Genomic DNA, 24,713 nt, shown 5'->3' with positions numbered 1-24,713 from the left:
CAACATGGGGGCATATTTACAAGGCTTATGAGCCACATTCACGTCATTTTCCCCATTTTAAAAGTGACTTTAAAGGTGGTGCAAGGTCCTTGTAAATACACCCTCATGAGTGCTTTGCAAATTTAAGTAATTTTCCCCTGGTGCATGTGCCTTGTAAATACGCCCCTATGTGTGCTAGACAATTTTAAGTTACTTCTCCCATGAATCTGGGAGACTAATTTGCTTACATGATGTGTTTAAAAATCGTGCTAAGGTGAGAAAAGATTCCTTTAATTTAGAAAGAGATTAGTATGCTTTTTGGAGAAAATAAGGAAGCCAGCTAGGGTGTGCTTGTACATAGGAGCTGTGCTGTGTTTTCAAATTATGACAAGAAAAACGTTTTTTTTTAAAAAGAAATACTTTTCACATTTATGAGAAGGACAACATGGGGTCTGCTTTTTTAAATAAATATTTCACTTCCCAACATGAATATGGGAGAATAATTTGCTTGTTTGTTGGTTTAAAAACTTGTTTCTTAAAGTCATTTAGGTTTCACAATATGTACTGCTAGAGTTTCATAGTCACTATGATAATAATGATATACATTTAGGACTGTTTAGGGGGCATGGTTATGCTGAGGCTTCTCTAATTGTCAAAGGAGGAGAATTATGTACATTGCACTGCTGCATACAGTCCTCACCTTCTGCGTACTCTTGGATATGCTAGACTATATCTGCTTAATGAGATACCTAAGCTGAGGAAACACAGGTGATGTGATTGTGAAATGTGCAAACATATTTGCACGTTTTTCAATTACATCACCTGTGTTTCCTAACATTACTAATCACATTGTGCAGATGAGGTTTAGGCCTGTCCAGGGAGACAGAGGAGGTCTGGCCTTTGTTCAAGAGTGCAGTGGACATGACTCACTTCATCTGTAGGCCTGCACATGTATTATCTCCTCTGTACTCTTCAACGAGCCTAAATTTCATCTGCAACCCTGAGTAGGCCTCACCTCAAACAAACTTTTGTGACTGCAAGACCTGCCTTTTTGCTCCTGGATATTTCTTGGTTTTACCATGGCTGCCAGACAATCCAGCATACCTCTGGATAGTCCACACCTTATGCTGGTGCAAGGGCCTTGTAAATACGCCCTCATGTGTGCTTGGCAATTTTAAGTCACTTCCCCCTGGTGCAAGGGCCTTGTAAATACGCCCTCATGTGTGCTTGGCCATTTTAAGTCACTTCCTCCTGGTGCAAGGGCCTTGTAAATACGCCCTCATGTGTGCTTGGCAATTTTAACTCACTTCCCCCTGGTGCAAGAGCATTGTAAATACGCCCTCATGTCTGCTTGGCAATTTTAAGTCACTTTTCCCTGGTGCAAGGGCCTTGTAAATATGCCTTCATGTGTGCTTGGCAATTTTAAGTCACTTCCCCCTGGTGCAAGGGCCTTGTAAATATGCCTTCATGTGTGCTTGGCAATTTTAGGTCAATAACAATAACATCAACAATGTCTGATGTGGTGCAATCTCTAGATGTGGAACAATTTCTAGATGAGGAACAATGTCTAGATGAGGAACAATCTCTAGATGTGGAACAATCTCTAGATGAGGAACAATCTGTAGATGTTGATTTAAAATTATATAAAAGTTTTCAAAAACACCCTGTGTGAAGTGTTTTTAATATAACTGTGAAATAGAGTCTCAAAATTAGTTGAGATTAACATATAAGAGAGCACAGGTCATATGTAGAAGCATTCCATTCCATTGCTACTATTTGAGATTTTTAAATTTGTCTATGTTGTTAAATTACTGCAGGTAGAATTGACAACTAGTGTGTTAATTGTTTGCCTACTGTTATTGGTTTACTGTTTGGTAATAGTGGTTCATAACAATTTTTTTTAAAAAATTTCACAGATTTAACTGAAGATCTTTTGAAAAATTTAAAAATGCCCTCAAGGCAGAGGAAACAAAAAGAAGCAAAGCGACTTACACTCCACCTTGGTAAAGATTTGCAGCAGTCCTCTACTATAAAATCGTTTCAAGTCGCCAAAAAAGCTCCGGGTACGAAAAAGAAATCATTTTTAAAAAGAATTTGCAGACAAAAAAATACCACTATAGAACATGTTTTAGTGCAGAAGAAGAGAGACAATTTAAAGGAAAAGGAAAGGCCCGTCAAAAAAGTTTCTGCTAGAGCAGGAGATAACTCTGTGCATGGCAGTAGAAGGGAAAAACAGTTCAGGGACATTCGTAGGCGAATGTTCTGCAACAGGATAATTGTCAATTTGTTAAAAAATATTAAGAAAGGCCAACAGAAAGTGGCATTTTATAAGAAAAAGAAAAATGTAGAGAAAATTATTGATCAGGCTTTCGAAATTAAGCAAAAGTTATTTATTTTGGTAATCAATAGAATTAGGAAACTAAACAAGGTAATTTATGATTTCAAATCAAGTAGTAGATGGAAGAGAGTAGTTAATCGTAGTAATTTTTGTGAAGTTTTCTCAGGAGAATGGATGCATAGTTCAAGTTGTGAGGCATTTTTCAATGAGGAGAGTTACTTCCAGGACAATGATTTGGTGCATGCAGTTGACACCAGTGGTCGAGCATATGAGGTAAAAGATGGTTGTCCGGTTGAAAAAGAAAAACTTGTGTCTGCAGATGCAGAAGAGGTGTTAGGTGATGAGGTTTTAGGAAGACGTCCTAAGGGTCCAGTGTACAACTGGAAGTGTAGTAGTATTTGTAGTGTGCAACAGGATTCCATCAATTTGCTTTGTGATTTTGTTCGTACATTTAATAAGAAAAGTTTAAAACAGAAAATGAAGTTGTTGCAAGAATTAGATCCTTGCAGAGTGAGAGAAGTAACAGGTTTGCATGGGCATTCACTGGCTTGTCTTTCCAGAAGAGTATGCCAGAGTGTTTTTCATCATTTCAGGATGCTAGCAGTGCATCATAATAAAGTGAGGAAATTAGTGAGAATGTTGTATTATGCTAAGAGTCCAGCAATTATGCTTAAATAATTGAGCAGTGCTCTTTTGCATGGTTCAGAACTACATGTGAAGAATATTTGTGAAGAAATTGAGTTCTGTTACTTTGCTAGTAAAGAGAACAATGTTGAAATTGACCCAGTAGAAGAAGGTAATGTGCAGGAGAGTGTACAGATTTCTAATATAGATAAGTTTCACAAGGAAATTTCCATCTTTCAGGTGAAATCAAGTGAGAGGCCTAATTTCACTTGTGTGTGTTGTCGACGGACTTATTATAAGAATCAGACTAAGTTAGTGGATTTATATGCAAAAAGTAAAATGGAAAACAATAGTGAATGGAAGGATTTTGCCACATACTTGATGGTAGAAAATTGTTTTGATTTGGGATCGGACCAACGTATGTGTACTTATTGTTTTAATAAATTAAACCAAAACCGGATGCCTGCAAGAGCGGTTCATAATAATCTGGAATTGGTTAACATTCCTTCTGAATTGAAGGATTTAAATACTTATGAATCTATTTTGATTCAAAGTGTGCATCCCTTTCAGGCTATTGTACGAATGGAGCCAAAGACAGGGAAATTGCCTCCATCAGATTTACAGAGAGGATTAAAGGGAAGAGTTGTTTATTTGCCTTTAGATTTGAAGAAAAACATTAATACAATTGGAGTAGAGAAAGTGGAAGAGGAACCTCTGGTTATCTTAGTTAATGGGGTTCCGACAAAGAGTAAGAAAATCTGGCAAGATTTAGTGGATGTTAGGAAAGTCAAAAAGGCAACATTGTATTTGATAAAAAACAATGAGTACTACAAGAATGTATGTGTTGCAGAAGAGGAAGTAAGTGAAGAAGAAGACAGCGAATTGTGTGCTGGACAAATTGAGAAAGTAGAAGCCTCTAAAAATGAAGAAATATATGAACATTATAGTGTTAATCCTTTGCATTCCAAGGAAGTCATGGGGAATGCTATTGAGTTGTTTCAAATGAAACAAGCCAAAGGGAGTCCCATTAGTGTTTGGGAGGAAAGTTTGGAAGCTTGGTGTTTTCCACAGTTATTTCCCACAGGTCGAGGAGGACGATATGATGAGCGACCTGATCAAATTCCTGCTTCTGAATACCGGACTTTACGATTGTATGCAGAAGATCCTAGGTTTCGTCAATGCATTCCCTATTTGTTTCATCTACTTTTTGAAAGTGATCTGTCTGGACTGTCTTATGCAGTGAACCACATCCTGAAAAGTGGTGTACAACTGCGAAATATCTCAGCAAGGGACTTTATGGATAAAGTGAATGTGCAAGACAGTATTTTGGATTCTCATCTGATTAATCTGATGGCATGTCAGCGTGGTACTAATGAGTATTGGTACCGTCGCCATGGTGACTTAAAATGTATGCTGAGGAACTTAGGAACTCCCACATGGTTCCTCACTCTCAGCTGTGCTGAGTATGGCTGGGAAGACTTACTTGAATTTCTACGAGAGGCAAATGGAAACATTGAAAATATTGAATTCAAGACACCCGGATAACTGTGCTCTTTGGATCCAGTGAATGTATGCAGGTACTTCAATCATAGATTTGAAGCTATGATGTCTTTCATCACGAACAAAAAAAATCCACCTCTTGGAGAGGTGTTGAATTTTTTCTGGAGAAAGGAGTATCAAGCAAGAGGTGCTCCTCATATACATATGCGGCTATGGATCAAAGATGCACCCAAATTTGGAACAGATCCGGATGGCTTAGTGATGAATTTCATAGAACAGTATTCTACATGTGCTGTTCCAAAGACAAAGGAAGACAAAAGTCTAAGAGAACAAGTTTTACGGTTTCAAAGCCATAGTTGTGGAAAGTACTGTCGTCGTAAATTCAGAAACAAGAACAAGTACTACACAAAATGTCGTTTTGGATTTCCACGATCGGTGATATCTAAAGGAAGAGTGAACAATTTGATGTCTTCGCTGCGACATAATGTGACGAGGAAATCACCCAAAAATACATACAATTTGAAAAGAAACGAAGAGTCCAAGAACATCAACGACTACAACCCAGTGATTTTGTCCATGTGGAATGCTAACATGGATATACAGTTTGTGGCTGACAACTGTATGGCTGTGGCTCGGTATGTGACGTCTTACATCACAAAAAAAGAAAAGACAGAACTCAAGGATATGTGGGAGGACATTTCCCATGAAAAGAGCCTCAGTAAGAAGTTGTACAGTTTCAGTCTGAAGATGTTGTCGCATCGAGAAATCGGAGCTTACGAATGTTCTGATCGGTTATCTTCAGCAAGTCTCTATGCCAAATCTAGGAGTATCATTTGGGGAAGTCTTGGTCTTGCTGCAACGCGTAATCGAGTTCTGAAACCTGTACGGGAAATTGAGTATTTGGCGGAGAAGGAGCGAAGCAGTACAGATATTTTGAAGACCAACTTGTTGGATACATATTATCCAAATAGAAGCAGTCACCTGGAGAATGTTTGTCTGTATGAGGTTCTACAAAATTCCATTTTCAAGAGGAACATCAAAGAAGATATTGATAAAGGAGTGTATGCTGTAATTGGAAGTGAGGGATGTCTGGTCAAGCAAAGAAAATGTCTATTGGTAAATCATCGAAAATTGGATTGCGAATCTCAAGAAAGAAAATAGTTTTTCTATTTAGCTCTTTTTCAACTTTTCAAGCCTTGGCGTGCAGAAGAGGAACTGCTTGGAGATTTCCTCTGTTACGAAGACTCTTTCAATGCAGCCAAGGAGTCCATAGAATGTCCTGTTTTTACAAAACATCTAGAAATGTTGAATGCAGAAATCGAGCAGGAAGCAACAATTGCAGCCGAGATTGCTAGAGACAGTTCTCAGGACAGTCAGAGTTCTGTTTCATTGAGTCAGGATCCACTAGGAGGACCAGTTATCGAAAATGCAGCTGCCACTGCCATGAATGAAGTGGAAAGAGCCATGGCACATGCTCAGGAGGATGCGGTTAACTTAGAAGATTTGGAAAGAGAACTCAACGTTGAGCAGAGGAAAATATATGACGAAGTTACCAACCAAATTGATCATGGATTAAGTCATGAGAAGAAAGAGTGCTCATGTATGTCGTTGAAGCCTGTCCGACTGTACGTGAGTGGAGAAGCAGCAATTTCATGTTATCTGCAGAAAAGGACTGAGTCATCGCTGTCTTGTGTTGTCACCGCTCCAACTGGACTGGCAGCACATAACATTAAAGGTATTACTTTGCATCGGCTACTGATGCTGCCAGTGGAGCATGATAACAAATTACAATACCACAAGTTATCTGGAGATGCTTGTTGTGAAGTATCTAGAGTCCTGAAGAAGATGAAACTTCTTATCATTGACGAAGTAAGCATGGTTTCCAATGTCATGCTTGCCTTTGTGCATTTGAGAATGCAGGAAGTTCTTAAAACAGAGTATGATGTGTTATTTGGTGGCAAACACATCATTGTTTTTGGTGATCTTCTGCAGCTGACACCAGGGAAAGGACAACCAGTGTTTAAACTGCTTACGCATGAAGATACCAGGAAGTGCCTAGGGAGCATTGGCAACGTTAACATACGGTTAAACTTCAATTATGCTGAGCTGCGTGAAAATATGCGTCAGGCGAAGGATGAAGATTACAAGAATATTCTACAAGATGTTAGAATCGGGAAAGTGACCGAGCGTGGGAAAGAAGCTTTACATGCACGATTACTGTCAAATTTGTATCCAGAAGAAGACGTTCTGCCAGAGAATATTTTTCAGAAAATTACTGAGAAGAAATCTGGAATATGTTTGATGCCAACTCTTGCAGAATGTTCCATCTTCAACAACAAAATGTTGAATTTAGAAAACCAAGAGATTGTGAAACTGGAAGCTATTGACAGAATAGAGCATATGGGAGCAACAATTATTTTGTCTGAGAATTTGAAATCTAAATTGGATTCATTAGAGAAGACTATATCTAAAACTGCGGGTTTTAAAAAGACTCTGAATGTGTGCTTAAATTGCCGTATCATTTTGAGAGGAATTTACATGTTGAAAGAGGTCTGGTAAATGGATCAATGGGTAATATTGTTGATTTTGAGAAATACAGAAATAGAGATGGAATTGAATTTTTAAAAATTAAATTTGATGGCATTGAGGAAGTACAGCTAATTGGTCGTTGCACAGCTAGGATTTTGCTTGTAAAAGACTTATATGTTCGCCGTAAGCAATTTCCTGTTTGCTTGGCATATGCGGTGACAATCCATACATCACAAGGTTTAAGTGTAGACAGTGCTTTGGTGAATATTGGCAGTTCTGTGTTCAAAGAGGATATGGCTTATGTAGCATTGTCACAAGTCAGAACTTTATCAGGATTGTACTTGATTGAGTGTGATGTCACAAACATTTGTGCGGATCTAGATTGTGTTAAGGAATACAATAGGTTAAGAAGAGAGTATGCGCCACATTTGCCTCAATATCCTTTGTTTGAGAAACGTGTGGTAGGCCGGAAACGAAGAAATGTCACCAATAGTAGGGAGGTTGTAGCAAAAAGACCAAAAGTCGATGAACCCAAAATTGTAAGCAGAAAGAAAATGAATTCTGTTGAAGATGTTGTTGGTTTTCAATTTGAAAATAGTTCTGGTGTCAACTGCTATGCTAATGTAGTGGTTAATGTTGTCTTTTCTCTAGAAACTTTAAAAGAACAGATTGTGATCAATTCGGATCAAAGTTTTTGCTGTTTGTTGAATTCTGTGTTAGAGAAATGTAGCGCTGATAGAACAAGAGTAGAAAGTGTGTCTGAAATTCGAAATCTGTTAGACAAATGTTCAGGTCAAACACAATTCTCTCAAAATATTCAGCAAGATTGTCAGGAGTTTTTAATGTATATGCTTAATATATTGCAAGATGAAGGTGTAGATGTAGATCATCTGTTTGGCCTTTCTTATCAATGGCAGCATGACTGCGAGAATTGTACGTTATCAAGTACTACTAGTGTAGACTCAGAAAGATTTATATATTTAACTTTGCCAGACAGTAAATCAGTATCCTTTAATAAGCTAGTAAAAGCAGCCGATCAAAACATGGAGTGTAGCCAATGTAAGTCTGCAATGCTGTCCACATTATTTATACGAAGATATGGCCAGTATGTCATTTTAATGTTCCAACGATGTAGGCCTGATGGAACAAAATTGACAACTTTAATTAAAAATTTTGTGGCTTCTCAGTTGTCAATATCAGGAAGGACTTTTCTAACTGCAGCAATTATATATCATGAGAGTCCTTCAACAACATCAGGACATTACACAACTTATTTGAAGTCTGGAAACGGCTGGTCATTCTGCAATGATTCTGTTTTAACTTTCAAAAAAAGATTGCCTTTTCACCTTAAAAATTCTTACCTGGTGTTCTTACAACCAAAATTTAAGGGAAGGAATCTCGGGATTTGCTCTGAGGAATTTCAAGATGTTCTAATGGCTCCTACACTATATAGCCTTGTGGATAAGTGTAGTACAGAGCGAAAACTGTTTGTTTTAATAAGCTAATTCAAGCAGCAGATCAAAACAAGGAGTAGAGGTAATGTAGGTCTGCAATGCTGTCCACATTATTTATAGAAACTTATGGGGGAAATGTCATTTTACAATTCCAACTATATAAACCGGATGAAAATAAGTTGTCAAGTCTAATTAAAAAATGTTTGGGTACATAGTCGTCGATTTCAGGAAGAACATTTGTAACTGCAGCTATTATATGACATGATGGTCCTTTGACAACATCAGGATATTAAACAGTTTATTTGAAATGTAAAAAAGGCTGGTCTTTCGGCAATGATTACCATTTGACTATGAAGCAATGTTGCCTTTTGACTTGTTTTCAGAAGTGAGAATTTAGGGAAGGTAACTGGACTATAATGATTCTAGGTGTTGATATAATTTAGTGTGCTGTTTTAAATTGCTTTGTATGTCACATTTTTGTTAAAACGATGGAGCTTTTCTTTCAGAAAGTGGCGGGCAGAAAATAATAACAGTACAACAGAGTATAAGCTGTTCATAGGACATCCTTTGACGTCATGGAAAGTAAGTTACTTTTGAGGAGTTCTGATTTCTGATTGGTTATATTATATGGGTTTTTTAAACACAATCATTTTGATTGTGTTTTTTTTTCCCCGCTGTTATATGATGAAGACCTTCAACTCTCTGTTTTTAGTGAAATTTGATATATTCTGAGAACAGCAAAAATAAACCATTTAATATGTATAATTAATTTTGTACTTTGAATTGTGATTTTTAATATGTATTCATCTTGTCTCATGCTCACTCATCTTTTATTACCTTCTATCAATTTTTAAATTTTTGTTCTTTCTTTCCCAGATTGAAAGTATAAAAATAACAAGTGACTAAGTTAACGACAATTATAAGGTAAGTGTTTAGTACTCTTTCCGTTACATCTCTATCACATTTAACTTTTATTAGTTCCCCTGCTTCATTTCTTTAACCCTCAGTTTCCTGCCTTTGCTACTTCCCTCATTCCTTTTCTCTCTGTTTCCTTCCCTTATACTCACTCTTCCTTTTTTAAAATTTTTTGTTGTTGTTTCGCTTCCGGTTCGCGTACCGGCGCGCGAACAGGGAAGCGAATCAAAAGAAAAAGAGGTTGCCAGAGTGCTAAACATTTTAGCAATTTTTTATAAATGGGTGGTAGTTCTGATTTTTTTTATTTTTATTGTTTTTGTTGTTTTAAATGTATTTTTTTATTTTTATGAACATTTTTTTACTTTTTTTGTATTTTATGACCGGTTTTATATTTTTTTTGTTTTTTTGGGGGGGGGAAACGAAAATCAGTCATTATAAAGGGCTCAACAGGAGCAACAAAAAAAAAAGATCATTTACTTTTTGGGCCGTTTTGGACATTTATGATTTTCATAAGCTGTGTTGATGAGAGTTATACTTTTCTCCCCATAGGAAATCAATTTGCCGCAAAAAATACAGGTATGCTTCATATCACCAAAGTTCATCTGTATGTTTGGGACTGTCTCCCTCGCCTCTGGTCCCGTCACTGCCTGTTCAGCTGATGTACTGGCCACAGGAGGGGGGTTTTCCTGTAGGTCACGTACCTGTGCAGCACTGTAATTAATAGGGTGCCACCTCTCCATGTGGCGATGCACGGTGTAATTCCCATAGCTGTATTTTTTATCTGTTCCTCGGGATAGTTCTTTGTCACAGATCAAACATGTGACATACCGGGCATTTACTTTTTTTTGTCCTTGGGGATATGTGAAGAATTGCCAGATGTAATTTACTTTCACATGGGACCTCCTTGGTACTTCCGGTAAAAACAGCCTGCTCACTTGCTCCTCTTGCTCTTCTTCCTCTTCTTCCTCCTCTTGATTAAGGAGGACCTGAGGAGGTGGTCCATCCTTTTTTGGTGGTGGTGGTGGTGGTGGAGTGCCTCCAGCAGCTGCAGCTACAACACTTGCCATTTTTCAAAATTTTGAAAGTAGGTCTTTCTCTCATAAAAATGAAAGTCAGAGTGAGGAAAAAAGGTGGGGTTTTCATCATTTGTGAAAAAAAAATGTAATAAACCAATGAAAAGTGTTATTTTCAGGTCACATGACCTAGCCTTACATCATTAGGAAACCAAAAGTAAAATGAACCAATGAAAAGTTTTATGAACAAGTCACATGACCTGTTATGCTTACGTTACGCGTCCTGCTACGCACCCGGAGCGCTTCTGGGGAGCTGCGCTTCGCGTTCCAGAACGCTTCCGGGTGCGCTAACGTGGCGCTTCATAAGACGCATTACGCGGCAACGCGATACGTCATGAATGATGTAATATATGACATCATCAGCAGTGGATTGCGGGTGCGCGATATATAGTTAGTGCAACTAACTATATATGCGAATTTCAATGGTTTTGTGTGAGTAAAATAAGGTTTTGTAAATGCTAATTCCTAACTATATATGGTCTATAACCTATGGTTTTTTCAGTGAATTTTCAAGGTTTTGTAAATGCTAATTCCTAACTATATATGGTCTATAACCTATGTTTTTTTCAGTGAATATATATATATATATATAACTACTGGCAGTCGCCAGTAGGTAGTTATAGTTAGGACCTAGTTTCTATAGGAAAAGCGTTTTTGTTTTCCCATTAACTTTGGCACCGGTTGATAAATGTTCGTAAAATTTTTGAAACTTGTGGCCCGTTCCGGTCAGCTCCTATCCTGAAAGTTTTGGGGTGATTTGCCAAGCGGGGCCATGAAAAAAAGGGGGTCCCAAAATGTGTTTTTTCCATGTTATTTTCCATAGGGAACTTTAGACACGGCTGGAATTACACCAAATTTGGCAAAAAGGTAGCCCTTGTTTCAGAAAGAACTATTTTTCTTAAATGGTGTAAATCCGTTCTGTTGTTGCTAAGAAAATAAAAAAATATATAGAGGCACAGAGGATCCGCGCACCCTCCCGACCACGAGCTTCATTCTAATTGGCTGTCAACACTATAAACGAGGAAGTGTTGGTAGCCATCTTGTGACTCGGTAGAACCGAGTCAAAAGAAAACGGAAAAACAAACACGAAAAACAAGAAAAGGGGGCAGGGTAGAAACACCCTGACCCTCTAGGCCTGCTCAGGGGACCCCTAGGCCCAAAAAAGCATTAAAAAAATTAATTGGTGAGATTTGCGCACCAATCGCGAATTTCGGCTGAATTTTTTCAGCGCTCCCCTGGGCTGCGGGGGTCCAAGGCAGGCCCGCAGCCCCGGGGACCGCCACCCCGGGGCTTTCATTAAATTTTTGCGGGGAGCTCATGCCCCCCCTGCAGCCCCACCCCTCCGGCTTTGTTTTTTTACTTGGGGGGCCTCCAAGGCCCCACCAAAACCTAGGGACCGCCACCCCCTTGGGGCTTTTATTGATTATTTTGTGGGGGCGCACAGCCCCCTGCTGCCCTGGGGACCGCCACCCCGGGGCTTTTAAAAAAATGCATACACCTGAGTGGGGGGGCTCGAGCCCCCCCACACGCCCTGGGGACCACCACCTCCCCGGGGCTTTGCCAATGTTGGGAACCCTTGATGGTCCTGGGGACCACCACCCCCCAGGGCTGGCTCATGCAGTGTCCCAGGGTGCCCACCCCTGGGACACTGCTGTTTGCAATGACAGGGCGGGAGCCGCGCAACTCCAGCCCTGTCATTGCAAACTGCTTTGCTTCATTGAAGCGAGAGCAGGGAAACCTGCTCTCGCTTCAATGAAGCAAAGCACAATTGCTTTTCCACAAGGGTAGCTGTATGTCAGCAGCTCTCCATGTGAAAAAGCAATGCCGGCTCCCACAGGACGCAGGGAGCCGGCGGGACCATGGGGGCATTGGGGCTCCCCCAAGGTCCCCAACGGAGAGGGGCAGCCCCGGGGGATAGGGTCCCCGGGGCTAAAAGTGGCCCGGGAGGCCTCCCCCCAAAAAAATATTAATAATAAAGGCCAGCCCTGGGGATGGGGTCCCCAGGGCCAATAGAGGCCTCCGGAGGGGGGTCACGCAGCCCACCTCCATTAGAAAAATATATATTTAGGTGGCTATGCCCCATGGGGATTGGGTCCCCAGGGCTGGAATTGGCCCCCATTTTTTTTAATTGGGGGTAAGGCCCTGGGTGATGGGGTCCCCAGGGCCCCAAAAAAGTAAAAAGAAGGGGGGGTCACACAGCTCCACTTCTAAAAAAATTAAATAATACAAAACACCACAATTGTGCCAAAGGCTCCGTCCCCTCCCAGGAACACTCTGCAAACACGCCCTGTGGCCCGTTTTACAATGGGGAATTAATTCACCTTCAATACTGGGGGTCCCTGGGGGCCAACTAGCCCACCAGATACCTCCAGCAAGCGCCACAGGGCTGCGTTGCGTAGAGGTGGTCCAGGCCACACCCCCTTTTACACCTCTCTGCAACGCAACTCTGTGGTGCTTACTGGAGGTACCTGGTGGACTAGTTGTACCCCAGGGTTCCTCAGGATTCAAGGGGACTTAGGGTCATATTTATCAACCTAATTTTTAGTCTCAAACGCTGCGATTCACAAAAAACAGCGTTTGCAATTAAAAATGCACTATTTCCTTTCTATGAGGCACAATCGCATCGCAAAAGTAAAAATCGCAAATATAGCGATTCCTTATGTTGCAAGAACCAGAATTCTGCAAATTCCCTAGCGATTTCTTATTTTGCGATTTCCTCACTTTGCGAAATTCGCAAACGGAATATCGCAAATTAAGAAACCGCTATGCAATGTATGAAAAAAAATCGCAAATAGCGATTTCAGGAAATTCGCTAATTAGAGAATTGCAATTACCACCAAGTATGAGCAAGTGGTAACCAGGTGCAAACTATTTAAGGAGTCCCATAATGCAACACATTTTTCCACAATGGCTGGGCTGTACGTGATAGCCAGGAGGTTGCGAATCTACGCTAGCAATGTGTAGTGAATAGGGTGACCAGAATTTTAAAGCCAAAAACCGGTACATTGCACAAAAATAGAAGGAGGACTACAATTGTATTTCAAGTGAGTGCACAGAATGACAGCGCTCCACAGAAGAGAATTACAGAACATGCAGTAAGCACATAAATAAAATACAATTTTTAAACCAAGTAGCTTGTCTGTTAATTTAATTGCTTTCTTGAAACAACTGCTTACTATCCCTACTTTGCAAAACATAAAAATGAACCACCTGTTCTTTTCAGTTGACCCTCTCTAAAAACCGGGACGTGAGCTAAATTTCCTGAAATCTGCCGGGGCAGCTGGTGGAAAACCGGGACAGTCCTGGCAAATCCGGGACACCTGGTGACCGTAGTGGTGGAACTTCTGAGTGTGTTGATGGGGAGTTGGGTTCATCTATGCCTGTGTGTTGAGGAGGTGATTTGTCTGCTGAGGGTTATGTATTTTCTGAGAACTCCCCCTTGACTGCACAATCTTTAAAGGAGGTATCTCCCAGTCTTCCTGTTCAGAGCCTTATGAGGACTGACAGGCCTAGCAAGAATTATTATAAACTGAAATGCATTTATGATTTTGTGATATTCTAGTCCTGGATTGTAGTTCCTTATTATGTTTTCCTCTAAGTTGTTTTTTTCATTTTATGTTCTATTTTAGTTTTTGCTTTGTGTATATGTTGATAACGTTTTATTTATGTTCAGCTTTTGGCTAATGTTGCCTTAAAGTTATTGTTAGAAAATTTTGCAAAATGTTTGTATCTGTAGTCAGGTTTTGTTATGGGGATGGAGGTCTCTTCTATTCTCACTACTGGGTTGGTCTTTTGATTATAGAGTATTGGATTGAGTTCTGACTGATGTTCTTGGTGAAGATGGAGTCATTGTCAATTGCTGATTCTGCCCGGAAACCGACTTTGTGTAACGTCTGTTCAATAAAAAGACACATTTCTCTTCAATCTCGCCACCCTCTCTACATGTCCTTGTGAACACCACCGTTTTCTTCTGATAAATGTCTTATACTGTAAAATAAGAGCTGGCCTCCCAAAAAAATTTCTGGTGGGCACCAACATCAACCACCTTCTCAAATTAGGTACTGGACAGGGCAGAACAGTTGACAAATTTCCCTGTCCTGCAGTACCTGTAACGGACTGGCTGTGGTGATTGCATGTTTCTTTAAATGCAGGTAGAATTGTATTATGTAATAGAATGGACCTTTGACAAAGCTACTCACCACAGAAGGTCTTTCCAAAGCATCTGCTAGAATTGCCAGATTGTCAATGAGGTTACAAGACTTTGTTTATGATGTGCAGTATGTTCCTGGCGCAAATAATGTGTTAGCTGATTTTCTAAGCAGTTTTTTATTACTACTTAAGGAAATAGACAATGATCCATGGAAGGATTACTGTGTAGCTGGTGTTTTTGACGACATTCCTGGTCTTTCTAGACAAATCTGGGAGAAGGGATACCAGAAAGATGAGATTTTGCATTCACTAAAGGACAAAATCACTAATGGGTGGTCCAATGAAGGAAAAATTGATCCGAAATTGAGGTCATTTTGGGAGGTGCGAGATGAATTAAGCATTGAGAAGGATTTTGTTTGCAGGGGAGGAAAAATTGTACCTCCTTCTGGTGTAAGAGATAAAATTATTGACATAGGCCACAAGGGGCATCCAGGAATCTCTCGCACCAAGAGAAATATAAAAGTTTTGTATTGGTGGCCAAGGATTGACTTGGATATAGAAAGAAAGGTACGCGCATGTATCCATTGTGAAAGTGCGGACAAAACACAAAAGACGTTAAATCCTCCCTTATCATCTCCAGGGTGCCCGAATTTACCTTGGGAGTGTGTTGCTTTGGATATTCTAGGACCTGTGTGTTGGCAGGATGGATCTTGTAAGTACATTTTAGTATCGGTTGACCTTTTTTCAAGATGGTTAGAAATTGAGGTGGTTTTTAAAGTTGACACAAAAACTGTAATTGATTTCCTGGAAAAATGTTTTTTTAAGAGAGGGTTTTCCGGCATCAATTTTGACGGACAACGGCGTTCAATTCAAGTCTGATGTAATGAGAATTTTCTTGAATAATATTGGTATTGAACAAAAATTTACGGCAGTGTATCATCCTAGGGGTAATTCTGTCGTTGAGAGGGTAAATAGAGTTATAAAGGGAGTTTTGCAATTGGCAAAGAGAGCTAATAAGAATTTGGAGGATGAATTTAACAAACTTATTTGGTCTTATAGAATAACTATTCATGTCACTGTTGGTGAAAGTCCTTTTGGTTTAATGCGTGGAAGATTTCCCCATTGCAAAATCAATCCCGGATGGATTGGTAGAAGTAAAAGGTATGATTGGGATCCGGGCCGGCTCTAGGCTCATGGTGGCCCTGGGCAAGGAGCGTAGGTAGGGGGCCCGGAAGAGGTGGTCCGGGCGGGGCAGAGCGCGCAGGCCAGTAAAGAGGGGAGGGGGTCAGTGTGTTTAGTAGTGAAACAGAGCCGGAGGCCGCTAAATCCCTGCCAGGGGCCACCACGCAAATATCCTCAGAGGATTAATATATTAAGGATATATATTGGCGTGGTGGCCCCTGGAGTTTGGTGGCCCTGTGCAGGTGCACAGCTTGCACATGCCTAGAGCCGGCCCTGTTGGGATGTGGATCAAGTTAAGCTGCCCTTGAGCAACTCCCAGGCAAAAAATAAAGAATTCTTTGATAGCAAACATGGTACTAAAGAAGTTTCTGTGAGAGTTGGGCAGTGGGCCAGAGTTAAATCTGGAAGAAGTCTGGGAAATTAGAACCTAGATTTTCAGATCCTAAGCTAATCACCATGAAGAATACTGTTCAATTAGAGGATGGTAGCATACATCACATGAGTCGTATAGCTCTGTCAAAATCTAGTTTTAACTCAGAAAAGATTGATGATGTTTGTAGAGATTATTGGTGGTTAAATGCTCTATCAAATTTTGAGGAAGGGGATGAGCTGTGTCAGTTGCTTCCCAATGTGCGGCTGTGCCAGGGGTTAGTACATCAGATGCTGAAATGGCCACTGGTAGTCCTGAGCTCTCCGTTCCTGACTTGTGTACAACGGGTGGTGCTATTTCTGGTCCTGTTATCTCCACTTTTAGTTCCACTCAAGTACCGGAAATTCCTGCAGCAGAAATCACTCATGTTCCGGCTGCAGATGAATTACACAATGCTGGAGCAATTAAGTCAAGTAGCTTTGGAAGACCAATTCGTACTCCAAGTAAATTTAATGATTTTGTGCGTTTGTAAATTTGTGATTATTTTTTTTATCTGTTTATAGAAGGGGGGTGTGTGGTGATTGCATGTTTCTTTAAATGCAGGTAGAATTGTATTATGTAATAGAATGGAATGTCATTCACTCTGGTGATTATAAGAATGTTATCTGTCTTTGTTCTGTTACCTGCCTGACCTGCTGCATGCACTTTTCTCCTGAACTACTTATTCTCGAATAAATACTTCAACTACTATATCGTGGAAATTGTTATTCTAAGGTCACCACACTGGCCCTACATCAGCATAGTTTATTTGTTAAGTGTTTCTCGTCTTTTTGTAGCTTTGAAGGTTTATAATTTCAGGTCTTGTCCTTAAAAGAAGCAAGAAGTACAAAGGCGTTTTGTTAATTGGCAGTTTTCAAAATATGCCCATTTTTGTGCCAAACAGGTGTTCCATCATCGCAAAGTGGTAGGTGTATAGGCATCTCTACGTGTACTTTGCAATGCCCCTGGCAGTACCTGTCCTGACTGGGCCTGCATCGGCCTAGTTTATATGTTAAAAGTATTTCTCACCTTCTTATAAGGAATTTAAAGATTTATAATCTCAGTTCTTGTTCATTAAATGAGCAAGAATGATACAGGTATTGAATTAAGTATGCTAGTTTTATTAATATACAAGATTTTGTGCCATTAATGCAAAATGGTAGGTGTAGGGGTCCTATTGGGGGGGCACATGTACTTCGCAGGGTGGGGGCATAATCAGGTTTTGTCCCTTGTCTTCAATAACCGAAGGACCACGCGCTTCCTCTCATTTGTTACGGCCAGTTCAGCATGGGCTGCGCGCGGAGCATGCTGATTGGCCAGGTCTGACCCTGCTGCGCAAGGATTAACCGTCGCGGCTGGTGTCAGTTAAAGCAAATTAGCAATGGCCGCGAATTCCGGAGCAGAGGAGGTGGTCGCTGAGACATCCTCTGAGCACGATGAAGGTGACGCCCGGCTTCTAACTGTCCGTTACCGGCGGCCTGAGGACGGTATGCAGACCTCACTAGTGCGCTCGGTTCTGGCGTCGCCACGGCCCCTGAAGGGTGCGGCAACGCGTGGCGCCGAAGCCCGTAGGCGGCTGCTGCCCCCGCAACTGGACGGCCGAGAGGAGGCCAGTGCCGCCGAGCCTACCCCGGGCCCAGTGGACGCGCTTCCCTTGCCCCCAATCTACGTGTCCGACATTCGACAGTCTGTGACCCAGAGGACCTCTCTATACTGCGACCAGATCCTTCAGGACTGCAAGGTGGGCCTCTGTGGCGCGAATACAATTCTAGCTGTATTAATTCTTACCAGGGCCTCGTACCAGTCATGTGGAAGACGCCGAAGTAGTGGTTTCAGGGTGTCGAAGTTTCCGGCCTTTACACTATATCATGCGTAATAAGGTCTTTGTTAACGCACGATATTTCCACGTTATTTGGGTGTCACTTTATTGAAGATCATATAATTCCCCCACCCCGGTTGCGTGCTGTGTATCGTACCTACTAAATACTGTTGTTTTGGCTTCCCAAGTTGTGGCATGGGCAAGCTAGTACAGTGCATTCCTCGAACTATTGTTCTTTAGCACAGATTTCTGACATCTTCAGTTTTTATGTATGCTGGTAGCTTATCCAAGCTACTTGTTTTGCATTGTATTGCGGTAGTTGTTTGCCCATTTATAAATCCACTACTAAAAACCCGGGAAGGAAACACAAATAAACAAGCATTGGCATAGCCAATAGGTCTCGCATTTGGGACCAAGCGCTAGATGTAGGTAATTCCGATTTACCTACTCTTAAATACCGAATTTTACCGATTCGGTATTTAAGAGTAGGTAAATAGGAAGGAGGCAGATGTAGGTAATTTTTATTGTACAATTACCGAATCTGTAAGATTCGGTATTTACCGATTCTGTAAATACTGAATCGGTATTTCCCATTGATTCCTATGGGCCTTGAAGCCCATAGGAATCAATGGGAAATACCGATTCGGTATTTACAGAATCGGTAAATACCGATTCCTGCAAGGGGGAACGGGGTGTCACTTTGACACCCAGTAGCACCCCAATTCCAGGCTTGTGTGCCATGTGGCACATATACATGCCCTAAGGGCATGTCTGTGTGTCACATGGCACAGGTGTACATGCACATATGTGCATGTACACCTGAATTCGGTATTTTACCACCCAATAGGATTGGGTGGTAAATACCGACTCCTAAAGGGCCTGTGGCACTCTTTGAAGTGCCAGCTACATCTGGATTTACCGAATCGGTAAATATACCGATTCAGTATTCTACCGATTCGGTTGGCTCTCAACCCAGGCATAAAATTGCCCCGCCTTAGCATACCAAGAGCATTTCTGGTATAGTGGAGCCCAACCATTCCATATTGGTGGCCCTGGCATAACCATGCCTAGCCCTGGCCGATTTCAGTCATTCCACACATCTATCTATTTCTGACTTTATGGGGGAATGCCCTAATATATGATGACAAAACATGTGTGAAGGTGGAATGTGTCCATGTGTAGTATATGCTAGTACTTGTTGCAAACTGGAGTCTGATGTTTGGGTACCAAAAACTGCTATGAATGAAAATACCCAGTCAGTGTTTCAGGAAAAATTGTGGTTTTCATTCAAATAACAAGATTTGGGGGACCTTGATTTATTTCTTTGAAAGTAAAAGCTCAGCAAAATGTGTGCATTTTCAGAAATAGACAAGCTGATGCTTGGGGGAAAAATTACTGCATTTCCAAAATATGTTTACGACTGATACTTGACAAATGATTTATAATGAGTTTGCAATACTTTATTGGCATGTTGTGTAATTGGTACCAACGGGTATCTACTGCTATTGGTGTAGTTTCAAAAGCGTGTTGAGATAGTTGATCAACTTTATCACTGATGCTGTCAAAGGCTGAAGCCTAAAAGATTATGGTAACCTGTCTGATATCTAAACCAGTGACATCGTAGTAAGTAAAATAAACATACAGCACTAAGAATTTACTTTAAATGGGCAGGGTGAAATGTATTAGTGAAAATAAAAGCAATATACATTTTAAAAAACATTGGCAATGTGGAATTGTGTAACCAATTTAGGTAAAATGAGTGCTGAAAATACCATGTATGAAAGAAATTGGTTTCACTTGATCAGAGCAATCTGTGGCTTCTTCTCCTCCAAAATGCTGCAGGATGAACTGCTTTTTGCGCTAAAAGCTGCTGCTAAATCGGTGGGCATGCCATTAGAAAGCCCAATTTGCACTCTGGTCCTAAATTTGCACTAGTGCTAGTCCATAATATGAATATTTACGCTGTAAATGTAATATAAAAGCCTATTTGACCCCTTTACAGTATAACTCGAAACCTCTTTACAATCTGATTTTCCTGTTTTCCCATGAAGTCCTAAAAACCTTTAGTCACTTCAGGAGAAAGTCTGTTGAAAGAGGGCCCCCCCCCGGTGACAAACCCTTGGACTAAAATACTTCTCTTGGAAATAGGTCCCCTGACTCGAGCAAAGCAGCCTTGCTGCCTTCGGGCTTTGTGTGGCATAAAGAGAAAATGTCCGCAGGCCTCTAATTTCCAAACACCGCCTCATAGCAAGAGAGGACTGGCGGCTTTACTTCTTTGGCACCTGAGAGGGTTTACTCACGAAATGACAGGAAAGACACTTTTCTAATTCTATGTCCGTCTCTCCGTGTACCGAGATGAACTGTACTGGCCTGTGGGTCAAACGTTGGGCGAGTCTGCATAACCAACGCAACACCCATACGGATTCATTATTGTGACTAATTGCCTTCGTGATTTATTCATGCCATGTATGGAAATTGGTCACTCATTGCCCGCGTTTATTGGGGGCTGTTCTTAGCAAATGGCCGTCTCCTTCAGATTGCCTGTCTGCTGGCACCTCCCTACAAATTAAATTAACCAAAATCCCATAAATAAGTAGCCTCCGTAAACCACTCTATCGGAAATATATTTTAGCTATAAATAAAATCAGGCATTTTTGTGGCAGAAGGAAGGCTGACTCGGCAGCCTGCAAACCTGTCGCTCTGACGCACAGTGACGTGCGCAGCTTTGAGCAATAAAGTTAAAGCGCGCTCTCTGGCACAGAAAGTCCAAGTTTCACAACCCGTAATGAATGTGAAAATGTATGATAACCAGAGGATGAGATGCACTCAAACTTTCATTTACCCAAAGTTTCTGAGAAATATGGGCAAACGTATTCTTGTTTTAGCTGAGGGTAAACTTCTACATATAGGTCGCGTTCTTTCTGCCACTTTTTGTGACATCTTTCTCAGAAGCAAGAAGGCTGCGTGGGGGTGAGTAGCTTGCTAGAACATTTTCCGGTATACAATTCCCAAATGCTCTTCATTCAAGTGCATCCTGGAGAGGTAGTGGCTGTTTCGAAAATGTCTCAGGAAGCCCCACGCTTCCCCTGGAGCATTTTTAGCAAACACAGTTTAATAAAATATAATTTCACGGGTCATGCAGTGGACGCCTTAGTTGGTACTAATCTTTGCAGTTCGCTAGAAAGGAAGCGAAAAGATGTCTTTGTTCACATAGAGAAAACATGACCACATTTTCAGTTAAAAAAGTCTGTTTTTTTAAAATGTATTTAAATATTGAACAAGTGTCTAGCTGCGTGCACTGTAGACTAGCCCCCGTCTAGCAGGAATCAGTCTTGTCTCTATGAAGCCGCAGAAAAGCTTCACAGGTTATACGTAGTTTACCGGCGTTCTCTTTTAGACTCTGCTGCCCTATGCTGTTGGATAGTGCTGCGCATCACATCTCCAGTTTTTAGTGACAAAGGAATCCTAAACGAGCCCGCCTCGCAGCAGGGGAAGGGGAAAGAGGAGTGGGGCCTGCGCAATATACTCGTGGGAAGGAGCGGCTGGCGCCGCAATAATTGCTGCCAAATGCTCTCCCGCGAGGAGATCAACAAACGTGCACACGTTGCTATAGAAAGCAATGCAACACGTGCACGTTTTTGGGGAGAAAAGCTCATCGATGACATGAGGTCCTCTCCTAAGCAGTGCATGCGCGCTGCATAGGCGAGACCTAAAAAAACTGACTGTATGAGAGCAAACTCGGGAGCTCTCTGCATCAGCAGCTAAGTGGACACATGTTAGAATGAATGACTTCAGGTGGTAGCATTAGCTTATCTCCTTGCCCACAGCATTCTTTCCTGTCCCTCCCTTCACCCTTCCTGCTCACCAGGACGTCTCTTTCGTCCAGCCCCCTATCTAGGGGCTTAGGAGACAGAAAGAGGATATTGAGAGAAGGATGTACATTTGACTAGAGGTGGGCCAGCCAACAGATTTTACAGGGGACTTCTAACAGCCCATGTACGATGTGAGCCTTGAAAATATTTGGCAACAAACATTTTAGAATATGATAATATGTCTTCTACATTTGAAAACGTGTATTTGTTTAACACTAATGTGATGAAGCGTTCCACCTTAGTACAAACAACTGTATCTGTACTTTGAGAAATATTTGAGCCAGTATTTAAACGGAAGACGTCCCTGCTTCTTCAGTAGACTGTATCCCCCCCCTATGTATGTGTATGTATGTATGTGTGTGTGTGTGTGTGTATATATATATATATATATATATATATATATGAGCCCACATTTTTATGAAATGAGAAACAAGTTTAGGCCATTAAACATAAGAGATTTTAGTACAGTGCAGATCCTTTAATCACGCATTTAAAGGTGTTCTCATATGTAGTAATGAATTAAAAGGAGGCGCTGTAGAATCAATAATTTGCCCAGGATTGCCAGATAATTTGGCCAAGCTGGCAAGGTGGCATGGATCCCAGACTTTCCAGTTTCACTCTTCAATTCAGCCACTGGCTGGTTATCTAATTCCCACATTAAAGGTGTTTAATTGTTGGTTTCTCAGATTAGAGCATGAGTGACCAGCAGAATTCAAATTTCTTTGCCAGTTTTGTATCGCTCGTACCTTGCACAAGGGCATAAAAGCACTTAACAGCTGACAGACCTTTTTTTTATTGTGGCGGAGGGATCGTTGTGGGCTTCACAGGATTCGGACCCGAGGCCTGGATTCGAACCTGGTTTGCCATGTTGCATGGTTGACATGTGTAACTACTAGACCACATCGCCTGTGAAAGTGGACTTCTTTTGGACTACTGGGGAATTAGAGCAAGAGCAAAGCATTTGACTCTATCTTTCACAAGCTCACCCACCTCTACATTTGACTTCTTTGAGGTGCCACTAAAAGCAACACAAAATATTAGATTGATAGTGCTGAACTGGCAAGTTCAACCACTCAGTCAATAAATCAATAGATACCTTTATTTGGCTGAAAAAGCCTTAAAAAATAGCCAGTGTATAAAAGAAAGAACATAAAAACAAGCCCAAGCATGAAACATCTATAAAAAAAGTAACATATACATCTTATGAATAACTAAAGGAGACCATAGAGTTGAAAATTAAAATGACAAAGGATTGTGATCATTTTCAGTTGTGCGCCTAAAGAAAGAAGTAGAAAAACAAATATTTCAGTCAGAAGCATTGGAGATAGATGGGGGCAGGCATACATCTAGAAAATAATAAATTTCTTAGTAAAGAAATAAAGTTGCGGTGACACATAGATTTATAAAAGAACATAATGCAGCAAAGTTTGAAAGGAAAGTTGCGGTGACACATGGATTTATAAAAGAACATAATGCAGCAAAGTTTAAAAGGAAAATTAATCACATGGATAACATCATACAGTAGTTGAGCTAAACCAACCATGGGAAATAATTGATAATGGACAATTCTCATTCTTAAATGGCAGATTAAAAATTGTGTTGTCTAGCAGAGGGTTTAAAAAAGTTTGAATAGCGGTCCACTGTGACCATTGTATTCAAAAATGTATTCTTCACCCACAACTTGTGCCTCGGTGTAACGGAAATGGGCCAGGAACAAACTGACTTTGATAAGCTAAACTTAGGGTTTTTGAGTGAATCATCACATTTCAAACAGCTAAAATGTCTCTCAGTGTGGTGGTGGTGGTGGTGGTGGTGGGGGGGGGGGGGTGGGGGGGGGGGGGTTAACCCAGATTAAGAGCCTTAATAGAATTGTGGCAAGCTAAATTATATCCGCAATGCAGCGAAGATCCATCTTCTCATAGCAGGGAAGTGGGCACTACAAGAACGGTATGGCCAAAAGACTGACAAAAGTGGTTGTCTCCAATATAGTTGCAGTGTAGCTCCATAGTAGAGGATTGGTGTTCATTTATATTTTATACATTTTTATCGTACACTTTATGTATTGCTTCCCTTATTTAGCAGCAAAATTGAAGTTCTCATCCAAAGACTAAAAATAATTACACCCCTCAGTAATGCTGAATCAAATGTAACACCAAAGTAGGAAAACGGACCTACCATTTTAATTACTGTGTTTCTGATGAACAAAGATCTAAATTTAGTAGGTTTAGGGCCACAAATCACGATAAAAGATTTAGAAATGTTTGTCGCCAATTCCTGCTCATCCATATATAAAACAAAGGCGTTAACGTCTGTCTGCTGTACGCAGTAATAATACAGTGTCATCTGGATAAAGTCAAGCAGGGATTGGTCTGTCATTAACTGAATAACAGCCCGGACCTTGGACTATCAAATGAGAACTTAAGCATTTAATATACAAAATAAAAAGAACCGTTTATATAACACAACCAGGCCTCGAAAAATCATAAAAATTTCACCAGACCTGCAGGTTTAGTGACTTGAGTAATATTCTTGATCTAACCGTAATACGCTTCACCCATAAACTGGTCTCAAATGGTGTGATCCTAGGGAAATATTTACTTTCACAATTACATTTTTCTTCATTATCACATAGAACACCTTCAACTATGTGGGTTCAGCAAGACTGCTGTACAAAAAGTTATTTTGTTGTTTCTTGTAAACATTTGTTTCATGTTGTAATAAGAATCTAGCCCCACATTTAGGGTACACATGACTCCTAACTGGTTTCTTAGTTCACTGAGGGCAAGTACGTTTTCAGTTTGTTTACAAATTCTCACTCTTAATAAATATGTCACTTAAGCATGATGTGGGAGCACATTGTCATTAACAGA

At 40.7% G+C, this 24,713-nt stretch overlaps 1 protein-coding gene across 1 annotated transcript in view; it reads left to right on the top strand.

Annotated features, from left to right (window-relative positions):
* Positions 1 to 17,533: 17,533 nt before the first annotated feature.
* The window catches only part of SHCBP1L (SHC binding and spindle associated 1 like), a 1,462,574-nt gene continuing 1,455,394 nt past the window's right edge, over positions 17,534 to 24,713 (top strand). Inside the window, exon 1 of the mRNA XM_086936360.1 lies at positions 17,534 to 17,893. Coding sequence (XP_086792486.1) covers positions 17,534 to 17,893 — 360 coding nt within the window. The remainder of the gene's footprint in view (positions 17,894 to 24,713) is intronic.

The sequence above is a fragment of the Lissotriton vulgaris genome, chromosome 1_1 (assembly GCF_964263255.1).
Source record: "Lissotriton vulgaris chromosome 1_1, aLisVul1.2, whole genome shotgun sequence".
Taxonomy (NCBI): domain Eukaryota; kingdom Metazoa; phylum Chordata; class Amphibia; order Caudata; family Salamandridae; genus Lissotriton; species Lissotriton vulgaris.
This window is presented reverse-complemented; position numbering and strand designations above follow the sequence as displayed.